The 16,902-nt window shown below is 41.6% G+C and overlaps 1 protein-coding gene across 2 annotated transcripts in view; it reads right to left on the bottom strand.

Annotated features, from left to right (window-relative positions):
* MCM3AP (minichromosome maintenance complex component 3 associated protein) overlaps positions 1-16,902 on the bottom strand; it is a 69,261-nt gene that overhangs the window by 42,096 nt on the left and 10,263 nt on the right. For both annotated transcript variants that reach the window (XM_075934166.1, XM_075934167.1), the window contains exons 4-11: positions 15,266-15,344; positions 14,158-14,305; positions 11,055-11,251; positions 9,402-9,541; positions 7,218-7,415; positions 6,703-6,971; positions 3,104-3,266; positions 1,737-1,897 (exon numbers count right to left, since the gene is read on the bottom strand). In XM_075934166.1, the coding sequence (XP_075790281.1) occupies positions 1,737-1,897; positions 3,104-3,266; positions 6,703-6,971; positions 7,218-7,415; positions 9,402-9,541; positions 11,055-11,251; positions 14,158-14,305; positions 15,266-15,344 (1,355 nt within the window). The remainder of the gene's footprint in view (positions 1-1,736; positions 1,898-3,103; positions 3,267-6,702; positions 6,972-7,217; positions 7,416-9,401; positions 9,542-11,054; positions 11,252-14,157; positions 14,306-15,265; positions 15,345-16,902) is intronic.

Below are 16,902 nucleotides of genomic sequence, written 5' to 3'. Positions count from 1 at the left end.
CAATACCAGATGCCCCAAATGGAGGGAACACAACAGGGAAATCCTCACGAGATCCCTCCCCTGTCACCCATTTCCAGACAAACAGAGCCTGAGGACACCATTCCTACCCAGCCTGGCTAATAGCCATTGATGGACCTAACCCCCAGGAATCTATCTAGCTCTTTTTTTGAACTCTGTTAAAGTCCTAGCCTTCACCTCATCCTCTGGCAAGGAGATGCAAAGGTTGACTGTGTGCTGAGTGAAGAAAAACTTCCTTTTGTTTGTTTTAAACCTGCTGCCTATTAATTTCATTTTGTGACCCCCTGGTTCTTATATTGTAGGAATAAGTAAATAATTTTTCCTTACTCACTTTTTCTACACCAGTCACGATTTTATAGACCGCTATCCTATCTCCCCCCACCTAACAGGGTACGTCTACACTGCATTCCTCTTTCGGGAGAGGAATGCAAATGCAGCAGAGCGAAATGGCAAATGAAGCATGGATTTGAATTTCCCGAAATAAAAAATACTGCATAGACGCAGTTATTTCAAAAACAAACCCTTCTTTCAAAATAACCATTAAACCTCATTTTATAAGGAGTAAGGATTATTTCGAAAGAAGGGTTTGTTTTTTAAATAACCGCGTCTACGCAGCGTTTTTTATTTCAAAATAGGTTATTTCAAAAAAGCGGCTGGATGCAATTACGCAAATGAAGCATGGGAAATTCAAATCTGCACTTCATTTGCATTCCTCTCTCGAAAGAGGAATGCAGTGTAGACATACCCGTAGTCTCCTCTCTTAAGCTGAAAAGTCCAAATCTTTTTAATCTCTCTACATATGGGACCCATTCCAAACCCCTAATCATTTTTGTTGCCCTTTTCTGTATGCAGTATTCAAGATGTCGGTGTACCATAGTTTTATACAGAGGCAATAAGATATTTTCTCTCTCATTCTCTATCCCTTTAATTATTCCTAACATTCTATTTGCTTTTTTGACTGCTGCTGCACAGAGTGGATGTTTCCCTATCTAGTTAAACTGATGCAAACGTGCAAAGTAGATGTGTTTAACGCTTAATTCAGTAATTTACAGATGTAAACTAAACTACATTAAAACACTAATTTAGAGCTTTCTATTTGTGCCATATGTCCTCCAGCTTCAAGGCAGAGCTCTCTCCCCCTTGCCTAACTCACACTAGATCAGCCCTTAGATTTGTGGAGGAGATTTATGAAAGGCACTCTCTCCCTAGGCTAAGCATGCTGCCTTCACAGCACTCACAGCACATGGTGCTTCAAAAGGAGAACCCCAAATGCACATATTTATAAGTTATAACAACAAATGCACTAAACAACTGTGGAGTTAATGCCCCAATGTCATTATATGAAAGGTTGAATTTCACAAAGTGCTCGGCATTGGCTTAACTTATTTTCCATTTAAGTCAATGGCAAAACTCTCTCTGACTTAAATGGCAGCAGCATCACCAGAGGGTTAGAGTTCACAACAGGAAGAGACTACAATGTGATCAGGTTGTCTGATTGCCTGTATAACAAAGGCTATATAACTCCCCCCAAAGCAATTCTTTTAAAACTGAACAAGTCTTTAAAAAAATCCAGTCATGATTTAATTCATGTTTCTCTCCTTGTACCAAGCTGCAGCTCTCATATTGGATCACAGATGTGTTTTACAGCAGTGAGCACAACAGTGCCCTGCATGAAGGTTCTGGGCACTAACAAAATATAAATTCTCGTTGCCTCTTACCCATCAGATACACTCAAGCCGTAATAACTTATAAAATCAGTTGCTTCTTCGCAGTCTCTGAACAGCAGCATGCGAACCAAGTTATCCAGAGGAAAGACAGTGGATCTCTGCGTGCTGACAGTATAGGCAATATTAAGAGACTTTAGTGCATCTCTGCGAATCTAAGGAGGAAAAAAAAAGCCAAATAGCTATTGAACTTCAGTCAGACTTCATAAAATATGGATCAGACAGAGCTGTTCTTTACACCTAGAAAATTAAGTGGGCACAGTCAATAAGAAAATCAGTATTGAAAAATTATACAATTAACACCATCTTCAATCATTCAAAAAGAAAGAATTATGTTTGTTTTTCTTTTCATTTTACACACTGGTTGCTTTTTAGCTTTTGCTCATTATGGATAGTGAATCAAGCCTGCCCTCTTACGCGTGTTTTCTTTTGTTTGTCCTGCATTAGCCCAAGAGCCTAAGGATTTCCAACATTAAAGCACTGACATTTTCCCAAACAAGTCAAGAACAATCTGCATTGCACCTACCACAATGGGGACCCTGATCTGTGACCTGGACTTCTACACACTAAGGGTGTGTCTAGAGTACATGCCTCCTTCAACGGAGGCATGTAGATTAGCCAGATCGGAAGAGGGAAATGAAGCCGCGATTAAAATAATCGCGGCTTCATTTAAATTTAAATGGCTGCCCCGATCTGCCGATCAGCTGTTTGTCGGCAGATCGGGGGAGTCTGGACGCGATGCCCCGACAAAGAAGCCTTTCTTCATCGACACAGGTAAGCCTCGTGAAACCAGGCTTACCTGTGTCGATGAAGAAAGGCTTCTTTGTCGGGGCATCGCGTCCAGACTCCGCCGATCTGCCGACAAACAGCTGATCGGCAGATCGGGGCAGCCATTTAAATTTAAATGAAGCCGCGATTATTTTAATCGCGGCTTCATTTCCCTCTTCCGATCTGGCTAATCTACATGCCTCCGTCGAAGGAGGCATGTAGTCTAGACACACCCTAAGACAATATAAATAATAAGAAAAATGAGGACCCCTCCCCAGTTAAAAAAAAAATCAGAAAGTATATGTTGGATATTTTGTGGGATGTAAGAATATCAAGTTTTTTAAAAGTTATGCACTCAGCAAACAAATCTTGTATTTTACATGCTTTTCTATTTTGTATTTCGGTGGAAAAGCTTTTTGGTTGTTTCCTTTGTAAACCTGCATTTTTTCTTAAAGAATACAGCAGGGAGAAACATGAGTGTTTAATAGATACCTGCCACATTTGGAGCTCTTTGAAACCCCTCTCCACCTCCCTACCACACACTTTATTATTATTACATAGTGGAACAGAACATAAAATCTCCTTTTTCTTACCTGGTTAAAGTAACAGTGTAAGATACAGGCATTTAGATAGGAAGCTATTCGCACCAACTTGAAAAACCTTACAAAATTATTGCTGTTTAATGCAGCAAAGGCTTGAACTGCAAATCTAACCTCAGCTGAATTTCGAACAGCAGGATGAAACTGTTGCACTTCTCTGTTGAAACAAGAAAGATGGGAGTTTTTCATCTACACATTAATGACCATAGCTTAACAGCAATCTCTGTGAGTGGTTTTTTTTTTTTTTTAATGGCCACTTTTAAAAACACTCATACAATTCAAGTTAGTATTGATGGCAAACTTTAATGCATGTAAATTAAATTAGTAGTAATACATTTTGATCATTTATGTTCTTATGTAATAATTCAATTATCATTAACAAAGATATTATTATGGCATCTGGGAAAACAAATTCATTTTAAAATTTTATGTAAATGCTTTCTGAAAAAAGAATCCCCTGTAACTAAAGTTTCATGTTTTTTTCAGCCCAAACAATGAGTTTTGAATTACATACACATGGTTAAATTAAAGACAGCACTGAGGCACTTAAAATGTAATGTTTTTCTAATGCATTTAAAATATGCCTGTGTTTATTTCAGCAATTACATATTAAAAAATAATATTTATTCAAATGTTTATATTCAAAAAGTTAGGTTTTTTTCTGGGAAAAACATTTTAATAAATTCCATCCATCCTATTTGGGAGTAGGGATGTAAAAAAAAAATCTAACCCCCCCCTTCCTCCCCAGTAACTGTGTAACCGTTAAAAATTCTATTGGTTACATGGTTAACTGTTTTATCTGGGGATGTACTGATGGAATAGGAAGGGAAAGGAGGACGGTGGAGGGTTGCCCCCGTGGCTGCTCTTGTAATGTTCCGTGCCCCGACGCCACTTCTGGGACACTGGATGCCCCAAGCTGTGGGCTCTGCTCCCAGGGAACTGGCTGCCTTGCGCTACAGGCTCTGCAAGCACAGGACAGCATTGCTCCCAGGGAACTGGCTGTTGCCCTGTGCTGAAGGCCCTACCCGCCTCATCTGTGGGGCACTGGTCATGCTCTTGGGGGAGCTGGCCACCTCCCTGCACTGTGGGCTCTGCAAGCATGCACCAGCTCCACTCCTCAGGAGCCAATTGCTGCCCTGTGCTGGCTGGTGCCCCAATAGTAGGGCTGGCAGAGCCTGTAGCATGGAGCAGCTGGCACATGAGCATATTGGTTAACCTGTTTGTACATCCCTATTTGGGAGTGGGTAAAAAAAATTACTAAAATAAGCTAACACTGAGACATACTCCAGGAAAAATGGCTGTAGTTTGACATTTTAAATTAGTATATTTTATGTAACTAAAAAATAATGTGAGCATCTTCACGGAGGATCTGCAGAGTAAGGAAGTCCTGCCCCTTTTATGATATCTCTACAAATTTCGCCCAGCCACCCTGCATTGCTTTTGTCAGGATGCATGAGGTTTGCATTGGAACATATAGAGGAAAATAGCTCCACAACTTACTGATGACTAGTGTCTTAACATCAGCAAAAATGCAAATTACAAAAATTGCAGTGAGACAGCAGTTTTGGAGTACTTCTGCCATTTTTGTTCCATTCTGCCATAGTCAGTAAATTCTAAGCTAACCAATACAAACCTAGTTTTCATTGGCAACAACACAGCCTTAACAATATAAATTAATTGTGATGCTACCCTGCCAACCCAGACAGAGAAAACTGCCTCCTGTCCAACTGTTCCCAGTAAAGGTGTGAATGTGACCAATGTTCTCTAATTTTTTCCATCCAAGTGCAGAATTAATTTTGTTACTAGCAGCAGTATTGAGGTAATGTGCAGGTGTGTGCCACCAGTAAAAACAAAAAACCTAAACATAATATATATTTTTTAAAAGTTACCACAGGGATATACTCTAGGCAGAACAGGTTAGGCAGTTTACAACTCAGTACTCCAAAAAATATAAGCATGATAAATAGACTTTAAAATGCATAGACCAATTAAGAACACTAAAAATAACACACTTTGAAATATTAAAATTACAGAGAATTTATGTCCATTGCAGGAAGGACCAAGAGGTAATAACACAAATACATGTTGGGAAGTGAGTGAAACAGAGTGCGTCTGTGTATGTGTAAGGCAGAGTGAATGGAGGACAGGGTCAGAGTGCACACATGTCTGTCAGCTGGCTGCTGGGAAAGTGTATGACAAATTGTGAACTCCCTCTTAAAGCACAGCTCAACTCACCAGTCTGAAGGCTCATTCAGCAGCATTCATTGCAGCAGCTGCATCTAACTCCTGAGCTGTGCGCCCATAACCCTAAGGGGACTGCACAACATCACCCACTTTGTCCCCATGATCTGCACAGAAAGCAGCTGGACAGGGACTCTGAGGCAGAGGGCAGAAGCAGCAAGCTTGGCAGAGGGGGGAAAGGGCACCTGAACACTGTGAAAGCAGGCTCTTTGCTGGCCAGGCCTCTCGTGCATATTGCCACCAAGCAAAAGGTCAATTTCCCCTTGATGAAAAACCCTTACACTATGTAACTTAAAGATCAGCAAAGAACAGGAACAAAAACCAGACCTGAAAAGTTCATGTAAAGTTCGTGCTGGTTGTGCTGACTGTGCCATGCCCGATAAGGCAGAAAAGGAAAAACAGGAAACCATCTCACCCCCTTACTCCTGTCACTTAACAGACAGGGTCTGCTAGCCTATCACAAAAAGCGTGCAAAAGCTCTCTCTCTAACAGCTTCCCCTCTTGTATCAAATTGAGGAATCCCATATAAACATTGGAAGGCAGAATATGAGCCAGGTCCGAGGACTGATCACCTGAGGGCCACCTCCCGCTCACCAAACCAAACAAGTTCCTGTAGAGCGTAACGTATACCAAATATGTTGTTCTTATTGTTGTAGTTTGTGTGTCTGTTAAATGTAACTATTGTTATCTGCAATTGTTCAGAGGTATTGTTAAGTAGTAGTGTTAAGAGTTTTAGATAAATGATTAGTCTTATAAGTAAGACTGATGTAAATGTAACTGTTAATCCCTGGTCCCTTGTTAACAACTATTGGGATTTAGAAAAACCTCAGAGAATTTTCTTTACTGTAATGCATTTTGCTTATTAGTCATTCTAATAATTATTTGGTGCCTACGTATGTACAAAATTGATAAAATAATAATTTATATGTAGAAGTCCTTTAATAAAAGTTTAAAAGATATTTAGTAATAGTTTGCCTGTTTCTGTGCCTCCGTGGGACTAGCCACATTTCCGAATGTTTTACTTTATTCTACCAACACAAGTCATCAGACATGTGCAGCTCTGCTATCAAGTGCACAAGACTTCACTGATTCTTGTGCAAGTGCACAATTTAGAGGGAAAATTAAATTGGATCCTCACCCTCCTCAGAGAGGGGAAAACCAACTTAATGGGAATGGCTCAAAGGCTAGAAAGATTAGAGCATAAGCTGTTTCTTACCAGGGAGAGGCAAGTTTTTGTATTTCTAAAAGTTAACAGCAAAGCCTTCACTTAAGAGCTCCTGAATATGAATTCTATACTATACTAATGTTCAGGAGGAAAAAAATGAGGTAGGTGCTACAAGGTAACAATTCACCTGAGAATATCCCCCTTGTTGAGATTCAGCAGCACATTGTAGCCTCTGAACTCTGCTTCACTCTTGCAGAAAATATCCTTAGTAGCCAGGTCTTGGTACATCTCCTTCAGGCTCTGCAAACATTTCGTCATGTTCTCATTGTTGATCTTGGCATCAAAGGAGATCATGGGCTCCTCACACAAGTGATGGGCACAATGAACATGAAAGCGAGTGCACTTCTCAATCAAGGATACAGTTAGAGGGTCGCACAGATGTTGCTGTGTTATATCCTGACCAAAACAAAAACCAAAACATTTGTAAATTTAGCAATAGTTACTAACAAAGTCAATTAAATAAATCATTTTGAAGTCCATCCAGGTAGACATTCTATTTTCACACAACTGTTGTATAGAAAGCATTTTAATTTAGAAAGGATCACAATTTTTTTTCTTTTTCTACATTTTGTTTAGTTTTTAAATTGCCACAGGTGTATTTTGCATGCTAGCTGTCAAGTGGGTCCAAGTGTCATTGGTTACCTTTCTTATTCCACGTGTCCTATTCCAAACAAAATCATACCACTCTCGGTAATTCCCTTCCCCTTGGTCCATGATCTGGGTAACTAAATAGTCCATGGTCATGCTCAACACCTCTGAAGGTCTCAGTTCATGGGGCAAAGGCTCCTCCTGGTCTGCTGAAGACCTGCTGTATTCCTTTATTGCAGCAGCATGATCCACCTGAAAGAACAGGAAGAAAGCAATGAAAATAAATATGGAATGTACATTAAAATCCTTAGTACTAAATTGACTGTGCTTACTTAACCATTGCCAATACCTAGGTTCAGAACAGAGTAGGCAATTGGGGGGGGGGGGGGGGGGGAGTATGAAATTGTCCACATTAGTGGCCAAATCACTATCAACCCTTGCTGTGGAGGACAGCATCTTTTACATAAGAACAGCCATGTTGGGTCAAAACCACAATCCACCTACCCCATCTGTATCGGACAGTGACCAGCTCCAGATGCTTCAGAAGAAATTATCATAACAGAGAAATTTACAGAGATCCACCCTTGTCAACCAGTCCCAGCTTCTGGCAGACATCTGGGCTGCCACTTTGCTAACAGCCACTCATGGACCTTTTTTTGAACTCAGAGGTACTTTTAGCCTTCTCAGCATCCTCTGGCAATGAGTTCCACAGGTTGACTAGACATTGTGTGAAGAAGTACTTCCCCATTTGTTTTAAATTTGCTGTCTATTAATTTCATTGGGTGACCCCAAGATAACTGAAAAGATAAACAAACACTATCCCCATTGACTTTCTCATACCATTCATGATTTTGAGATCCCTCTGTCACAGTGGTTCTCAAGTTTTTTGGCCCATGGACTACCTGGCTCAATGTGAACCTTTCCCCAGACCATGAGTTGTTGCTAATGGAAACTGACCATTAATTCAATATGCCCAACCCATTTTGCTAGTGCTGCAGCTAGGGAGAATGGTTCAATTCAAATTATTAAACAAATTAAGCATTTTAACTTTTTCATGTTAGTTTATCAAACTTATTTAACTGAAGCAAAATGTTAATTTATGTCCAACACAAAAGGTTTCAATGTTTTCTTTATTTATGGCAGGTGTGGGGCATTGTGTAACACCTGAGCTATTACCCTGTAAATTGGAGCTACAGTAGACTGCCTATAATCCAGCACCTTTGGGACCTGGGGGTGCCGGATTATCGGATATGCCGGAGTATCAGGAGGTACTCCGGCAGGGGGGCAGGGGCGGGACTGGCAGGGAACGGCGCGACATGGGGCGAACCCTACGTCGTTTTGCAGGGAGGAGGGGGGAAGCCCTGCGCAGCTGCTGGCGACAGACCAGCTGGGGCTGCAAGTGGCAGTGGCGACTTGGGAAAGCAGCGGGGCAGAGCAGCTGGGGTGCTGCTGGGTTGGTCCCGCAGTGCCACCCCTCACCTGAGCGGTGCTGCGGGACCAACTTGGCAGCACCCCAGCTGCTCTGCCCCATGGCTTCCCCAAGTCTGCCATCACCCTCATTAGCCTCCTTAGTTCGAACTAGGGGGCTAGTGTAGACATACCCGAGGAGATTAACTGAGGACATGAGAAAAGTCTTCAAATACTTGAAAGACTGCCATAAAAAAATGAAGTAAAACAATGTTTTTTCTTGCTACAGAGAGCAGGATAAGAGGCAATGGGTTCAAACTACAGCATAACAGATTTAGATTAAATCTCAGGAAACAATCCTAAACATAAGAACAGTAGGACAATGGAACAGACTATCTAGTGAGGCTATAGAAACTCCTTTATTCGAGTTTGCAAAAAGAGGCTGAATGGCCATCTGTATTGGATGGTTTAGACACAATCCCCTGCCAAGATAAAAGACTTGGACTAGACGACCCTTATGGTTCTCCTAACACTATGATTCTGTAATTGTTACAATAGCCTATTATCAAGTTAAAAGACAGCTTTCCCCTTGTAATGGGAAATGTTATATACCTATATTGCAGCCTTTCAAAGTGTGTTACTATCTGCTTCTACAAACAAATATGGAATTTCTTAGTAAAAACCCCAGTTCATATTTAGTTGTTGATCCCTGGAAGTTTTGATCAGAATCAAACCAGAGATTTATCGCAAAGTACTGACACATTAACTAACAATTCAATGACAGCAAATCAACAGTCACAACAGCAGCAGTCAGTATAGAGAGTCTGGTACCTTGTCAGTTCCAGGGACTACTTCAAAGATACTAAGCTGGTTCCTTGTTTCCCTCAGGTAGCGTTCTTTTTCAGGACACATGTCTGGGCATGTGCCAACAAATGTTTTAGCTTTGCCCAGATGGGTCCTTTTCACTCGAGCTAAACAAGTGTTAAACAAAAAATACTGTTAATTGTCCTGTTCATTTGTTTCCAACTGATGTACATCACCCAGAGATAATCACATCACACTACAGCCCTAGGTATGCACTTTCAAAAGCATCTCTTAGTAAATAAAAACATGCATATTATTTTTTCTTTATATCTTGCAGAAATTAATGGAGCCACCAGAACCATAAAGCAGTCAATCCGTAACAGGTAAATATGCGTTGCTGTGTACAGGGATTTTGATGCATGGCTTCCAATTAAATTTAGACTCATATCACTATAAACCTACGTGCTCACTATTCAGTCATGCTTACCAATGTAAGATTTCCAGGCCAAACAAAAAACCTAGTGCCTATTTGATAAGTCTTATGTTCTAATAACATCAAACAAGTACAGTAGTCAAACAAGTTTAATATGAATCTATTAATGTAGTCTCTAGATAGTTCCCTCAGGAATCCCCTGATTCCTTCTGATATATGAAAGATTGGTTTTTAAGAATGCATGCTTTTACGATTTCTAATCTGTGTAATGCATATCTTTACTCCTCTGCACTGTAGCTGCACTTAAAAAGTTATTTCCCATACAATTCTGTGTTTTGACAAATGAGAAAAATTTCCTAAAATAATGCTTTTTTTTACACTGTACATGTCAATAAACTGCATAAACATTATTTTGACAGACACAATCTGATACATACTGATAACAACAGATATTCATGTGCAATTAAGCACAGATCATTGTAAGGACCATGTGAAACAAGTCTACCTAAACATATCAGTTCCCCTGACAGGAAGAGAAAACCATTCTATTTTATAGGCTGTTCTATGTAGAATCTTACAGCACACACATAATCATTATATCTGAGCATCCAGAGACTAAACCTCCTTGATTTCATAAGCAGACACTATACTCATTTACCTGACTGAAGAGACCCTTTCCAGAGATTTTAAATAATGTAAGCAAATTTCATAATACTTTGCCTTATTGCCTAATTTTTCTCACAAGTAGATAGTGTGTTAATCTCAGCAGACAAGCCTAAAAAGAATCTAGCTATATAAATGTACCAATGGTAAAAGCTCTACAAAATTATAAAACAACATTACGTTTCAGAAGTGATGTCATTTTTATTATCAAACTAGTTTTATTAAATATTAAAAAATATTCGCAAAATAAGGTAAGTTTAGTCTTTTGGGATATGAGCTATTTTACTGTCATTTGGATAGTTGAGCTGGCTCGCCTCAAGATGCACCTTAATTGATGTTGAATTTCTAGATTTGTTGTGTCTTATTTTAAACTTGTAGTCTCCAGAGTGAAAAGTAGGACAAAAGATTTGTCATGGCAGATTCAAACCATTGGTTCATCGCATCCTATTTCTGGTAGTGGCCAATACTGTATGCCATAGAAAAAGGCTACATTTTGACAGAGAAAGAATTCCTTGCTACTTCCTAAAACAATGAGCATTAATTTTGATTATCCTCATCAACACATGCATAATTACAAATGTTACCTTGTCGCATGATTTTATCCCTTTGGTCCAGAAGGCGATATTTGTCTTCAGAGGTCTCTGCCACTGAACCAATCAGGTTACTGAGAGAGGATGGTGATACTACCAAACTCTCAGAGTTCTGCCCTTCAGATCCAGAATCAAATGGGTCTGCCTCAAATTGCAACGACTTTGTAAGAGCAGATTTCTTGGCTGGAGAACTAGAAAAAACACAACAGATTTTATCAGTGATATGCTACTGTACATGGTGAAAATAAAAGGGATTACAAGCCTAAGAGAAGTTTTGTCTGGATTTGTCCTCTTAACACATACAGCTGGTCCCCGACTTACGAACGGTCGATTTACGACCATTCGTACTTATGACCAAACCTCCCATTAAGCGTTCATAAGCCGGTTCCTGAGTTACGAATGCAATCCGCTAATTGCTGGCTGCCAGGCTGCAGAGGCTACCAGAGCTGAAGCTGGCTGTTCACAGTGGCTCAGTTCCAGCAATCGCGGTGGCTGATTTGTGCCCAGCAGCAGCACTGGGGCTGAGGCAGCAGCTGGAGGAGGCGGAACAGGAGGCGCCTCCTTCCCTCCTCGCCCCCTCCCACCTAAATAAGCTAGTGGCCCAGCTTACCTCCACGCACCCCCCCACCTCCACCCATGGGGGCTCAAGACGGACTTGGGGATGGGGAGTGCACGAAGGAGGACAGAGTGCATGTCTCCAATGGCTACTCTCCCTGCCCACGCGACAGTAACAGCAATACTCCCTGAGGGGGCAGCCTTGCTCGGAGGAGTGTGGAGTGGAGGCAAAGGGGTGTTGGGTGAGGGCATGGTGGGGTCACAAGGCAAGAGGGTGTTGCCATGGGCTGTAGGGGGATTAAAGGGTGTTTGGCACTGGAGAACAAGGGGCTAGGTTGGGGATAGGCGGACAGGTAACATTTTATTTTAAAATGCAACTGAGCAAAACAAACTGTCACAATAATATAATGTACATTTTATTTTTTTCACCCCACAAAACAGAAGTGGCTGAAGAGATTTTGCTCAATTAGTTAAATAAAATTCACCTTTGGCAAGACAACACGCTTGGAAAACTTCAGCAAGCAAAGAATCTCTCAAAACACAGACTATAACGGTTTGAAATCTTAACTATAGTGGTTTTTATCCAAGACCCTTGCAATGAAAAGAACAGAAGAACAGCAGCGCTTTGGTCTTATAGTCAAAGCAATGTGAGATAACATTAAGGAAAAAAAGCCACAATTATATAACTTAACAGGAAAATACACTAGATATTTGAAAGAGTTTGTGTGTCTACCCACGTGTCTGTCTGCTCAAGAACTCCTAAATCAGGGGAGGGGAACCCTTTTAGGGTCAGGGGCCGCACACAGGCAGGAAGCAACAAAAAAAATAACCTTCAGTGACATGTCCCGTGTGAAGAGAAAGACTCTGTCCAAATTCCCCTTGCATATCAGAGCCTATGAGGGCTCAGCTAGCAGATTTTATGTGCTCTAGCTCCACAGGGGGGGTAGGGTGGAGGGCTGGAGTATCAGCATGGGCTCTGCAATGCTGAAGGGGAGCCCAGAGCTTTGGAGGCTGGATCCAGACAAGCTGGGGGCCACATCCAGCTCCCAGGCCTTAGGGTCTCTACCTCTGTCCTAAATGGTAAGGGCCAGGATAGCCAAATTCAGTATACAGTTTTCTCATATAACACAAAGCTATGGATGTGAATGATCAACTGATTAACCAGTAAGCATCACCCTTACAGGATGATGCTTACTGGTTATGATAAACTGTCAAGGGCTGGAACAGCCCCCCAAATGCTGCAGGCAGGAGTCTACTTGAGCCCAGAAGGGTCCACCACGGGGGCCGAGCCTGGCACACCAAGAGCAGGAGCACTCCAGCCCGTGTCCACAGCAAGCCTGGCCACAGTGAGCAGTGCACCATGGGAATGGATGCTCCAACCTAGCCAGCATAGTCCTTGCCTGTGGGGAGTGGGAGGAGGGGGAGATGCTCCAGCCCAACCATGGTGGGCAGGGATTGGGAGGGTGCTCCAGCCTAACTGGACTGAAGCAGCACCCCATCCATGCCATTTAAGCATGTTTATCTGGTTAAGTGATTAAACAGGATGTTACATCTTTATTCACAGCCCCATAAGGGCTTGGCTGGGCCAAGACAATGGGATGTGTCTGGAAAGGGACTGTGTCCCATAACATCACACAAAAAAGACAGAATCACTAGGTACATGCCCCCCCCCCCCCTTCTGGGATGGCCCCAGTCCCGAGCTTCCCACCCTTCTGGCGCCCTTTAGTGTAGGCAACAGGGGCTGAATTTCCTTTCCCTCTCCTGATTCCTACAGGAACATTGTTGGCTGTTTCCCTTGGTTAGGGAGCAAGGGGAAAGTGCAGAGTTTGCTGTATTCCTCACTCTGGCTGAGGACACAGGTGGCAGACAAATCTGGACCTGCCCCAGCCAGGGCAACATGCACTCCTCTCCTGACTGTGCCTGCCCGAGCTGCAGCAACCACGGAGAGGAATATCTCACCTTGCCCCAAACTGCTGCAGTAAGAGAGGATGGGAGTAGTCTTCTCTCCTCTGGGGCAGCCTGCATACTGAACCTCTCATCCCCAGACTTAGCCCAGAACAATGATTTAAATGAACCACATACATTTTAATTTTGTTTTCCAAAAAGCAAAAATGAATTGAGCTAAGGACCCAAGCAACACTGGGTAAATCTTCTAGTTAATAAAGAAGGCATCTTAATATCCAGAGACTTTTCTCCACATATAGAAAAACGATCTGATCATCACATAGCTCAACTTTCAAATTTTAAACACAATCAAGAGTTTTCTACATACACTCAGATTTCACCTGGAATGAACAAATGAGAAAGTAAAAAATATATATATATACACACACACACACACACACACACACACACACACACACACACACACACGTAAAGGAACATATCAGAAACTACAAACAACACTTCCATGAATAAATAGGAACATTTTTTTTCCCTTGTATACTCAAAATTATTGTCATTACTAGACATACACTCCGATGGGAAATGCTTGTCATGGAAAAAGTCTCTACCAGCCAGACTCCTAGAGAAACAAACATACCTTTTACTAGGTAGGTTGCTACTGGTAGAGGATCTTATTAAAGATTTGCGAAGAGGGGAATGCTGATAGTTTTGTTCTTCATTGCTTTGTCTTCCTTCATCTTCATCTGCCTTCTTCTCCTTAGACAAAAATTCTCCCTTACCATGATCTAAATAATATACATACCAAATGAGGTCAGATATCTGCCAAATCATATAACGTACATTTTTAAATTTACTTCTTGAAAAAAGGTTTCAATTTTATTTCCTTGTGCTTTTAGAAACCACAGTCCTATGAATTTAAACAGTGTTTGCAAGCTATTTTGCATTAGAGGATGTATCATGCACAAATCCAATTCCACAGTGTAGAACTATGAAGCTTATTGATTCTGTTGCAGATGGAAAGAACGACACACTACAATCGACATAGTTACATAATCTAACATGGAAACAACAAAAGGTTTATTTTGCAATACCAGTATTAGTTTGGCTGATTGTCAGCAAATGTAAATCTTGACTGTCTCAATTTTGGATTTCCCAGATTTTGGATGTCTCTTAAAGCAGACATGTTATGATATGTTCATATATGAATTTTATCTTACACTGTGTTTATCTAAGTGTTCTGTATGTCTCTCAAGACATTTGTATAAACAGGTTCACCTGCATAGACTCATTCTCGGCTGCACGTGGCCTCACAAATTATATCTAAATTCTGTGGAAAGCTGGGGCCATGTCCATGCTCTTTGGCAGCAGCACACGTCTGGTATGTTAGACAGATTGTTCTGGTAAAATGATCAGAAGTGAAATCATTTAAGATGATACTCTTTTCATAATCAGGCTCCAAAGTTGATGTCCTTTTACATGAGACAGTTAAATTCAAGACCTAAATTTAATTCTTAAAGAAAAAAATGAAGTGAGAGGACATCAGATTAGATATATACAGGTCCTTGGAAGAAAATCATCATCACTTCACCACCATCATCACAAAAGGAGAAACAGCCACAGAAACAGTGTTTTACTTCTGGAGCTCAATTCCAAGTTGGTGCAAACAAAGTGCTACTTCACTGAAATCAACTGATCACCTCCCTCTGACATCATGCCTAGAAGAAACATAGAACATAAAGGCTTACTTGTTTTCTTCTTGTGCCAAAACGTTACTATGTCTTTGTGTAACCCTTTTGCCCTCTTTCTTGCCTGAGCAGCACTGGCCTGAAAAACAGCATGAAATACCAGGTACAATTAGCATCAGAACAAGAGGTAAAGAAGCCTACACAGCTTGTATAAAAATGTGTTTGTTGCACTGGGAGTTCAGCAATCTCCTACATGTCTATAAAAGCTCAAATAACAAAGAGCAAGCAGACCTTCCTAACAAAAGATTGCTTGGTAGTTACACAGAACTGAATTCTGTGGTGCCCTATTTAAGTACTGTATCAGGCTGATAGTGCAAGACTGAAGGTCTCTTCAACCACAGAACAGATCGAGCACATGTTAGCAACAGAGGTCCCATGCTTTTTCCATCAATATACTGACCCGGATCTCATGAGTTAGGAAAGAACAATCCGTTTCACACATACAGAATGGCAAGCAACTATCTAGGAAGGAGCACTGCAGAAAGGGATCTAGGGAGTCATAGTGGACCACAAGCTAAATACGAGTCAATAGCGTGACACTGTTGCAAAAAAAAAGCAAACATGATTCTAGGATGCATTAACAGGTGTGTTGTGAACAAGACATGGGAAGTCATTCTTCCGCTCTACTATGCGCTGATTAGGCCTCAGTTGGAGTATTGTGTCCAGTTCTGGGCACCTCATTTCACGAAACATGTGGAGAAATTGGACGAGGTCCAGAAAAGAGCAACAAAAATGATTAAAGGTCTAGAAAACATGATCTATGAGGCACAGCTGAAGTAACTGGACTTTAGTTTGGAAAAAAGAAGACTGAGAGGGGACCTGATAGCAGTTTTCAGGTATCTAAAAGGGTGTCGCTGGGAGTAGGGAGGAAAAATTGTTCTCCTTGGCCTCTAAGAAGACAAGAAGTAATGGGCCCAACAGTGCCCGGCCTGAAGCCCCCTCCCTGACCCAGCGTCCCCTTCTCTACCTCCTCCTGCATCCAGATTTCCTCCCAGAGCTTGCATCTCTCACCCCTTCCCACACCCAAATCCCTCATTCCCACCCCAGAGCCTACACATCCTGCCTCAACCCAGAGCGGGTAAGGCTAGACTGTAGGAGTTTTTCAGGATTCTGGAGATATCCCAGAAAAACACTTCAGCATCCAGGGATGTGTTTCTTCTTCCGCTTTTTTTAGTGCAAGAGCAAACGTGCTCTTTCAGTAATCCCTCTATTCCTCTTTCCACAAGGAATCAGGGGTTTTTCTGACATTTGGTCCAGTCTAGACAGGCCAAATGTTGGAAAAACCTCTTCCTACAGAAGAACTGGGGGAAAAAAGCAGCAGTATAAGGGTTGGGGATAGCAAGTGATGGAGATGAGGAGAATAGAGAGGAAGGGGCGGGGCTTCAAGGAAGAGGCGGGGTGGTAGATCTTGGCTTGTTCTGTCATTTAAAAAGTGATCGTGGGTATAAAAAGGTTGGAGACCACTGATATAGACCATGCTTGATCCTGCCAAGAGAGCAGGGGACTGGACTTGATCTCTCAAGGTCCCTTCCAGTTCTGGTGTTCTATGAATATAGTCTGGCGTCTAGACAATTGACTGGTTACAGCAGAAATCCATTTACTTCACTACTGTGATTGGCTGTATACATCAAGGACAA

The sequence above is a fragment of the Pelodiscus sinensis genome, chromosome 7 (genome assembly GCF_049634645.1).
Source record: "Pelodiscus sinensis isolate JC-2024 chromosome 7, ASM4963464v1, whole genome shotgun sequence".
NCBI lineage: Eukaryota > Metazoa > Chordata > Testudines > Trionychidae > Pelodiscus > Pelodiscus sinensis.
This window is presented reverse-complemented; position numbering and strand designations above follow the sequence as displayed.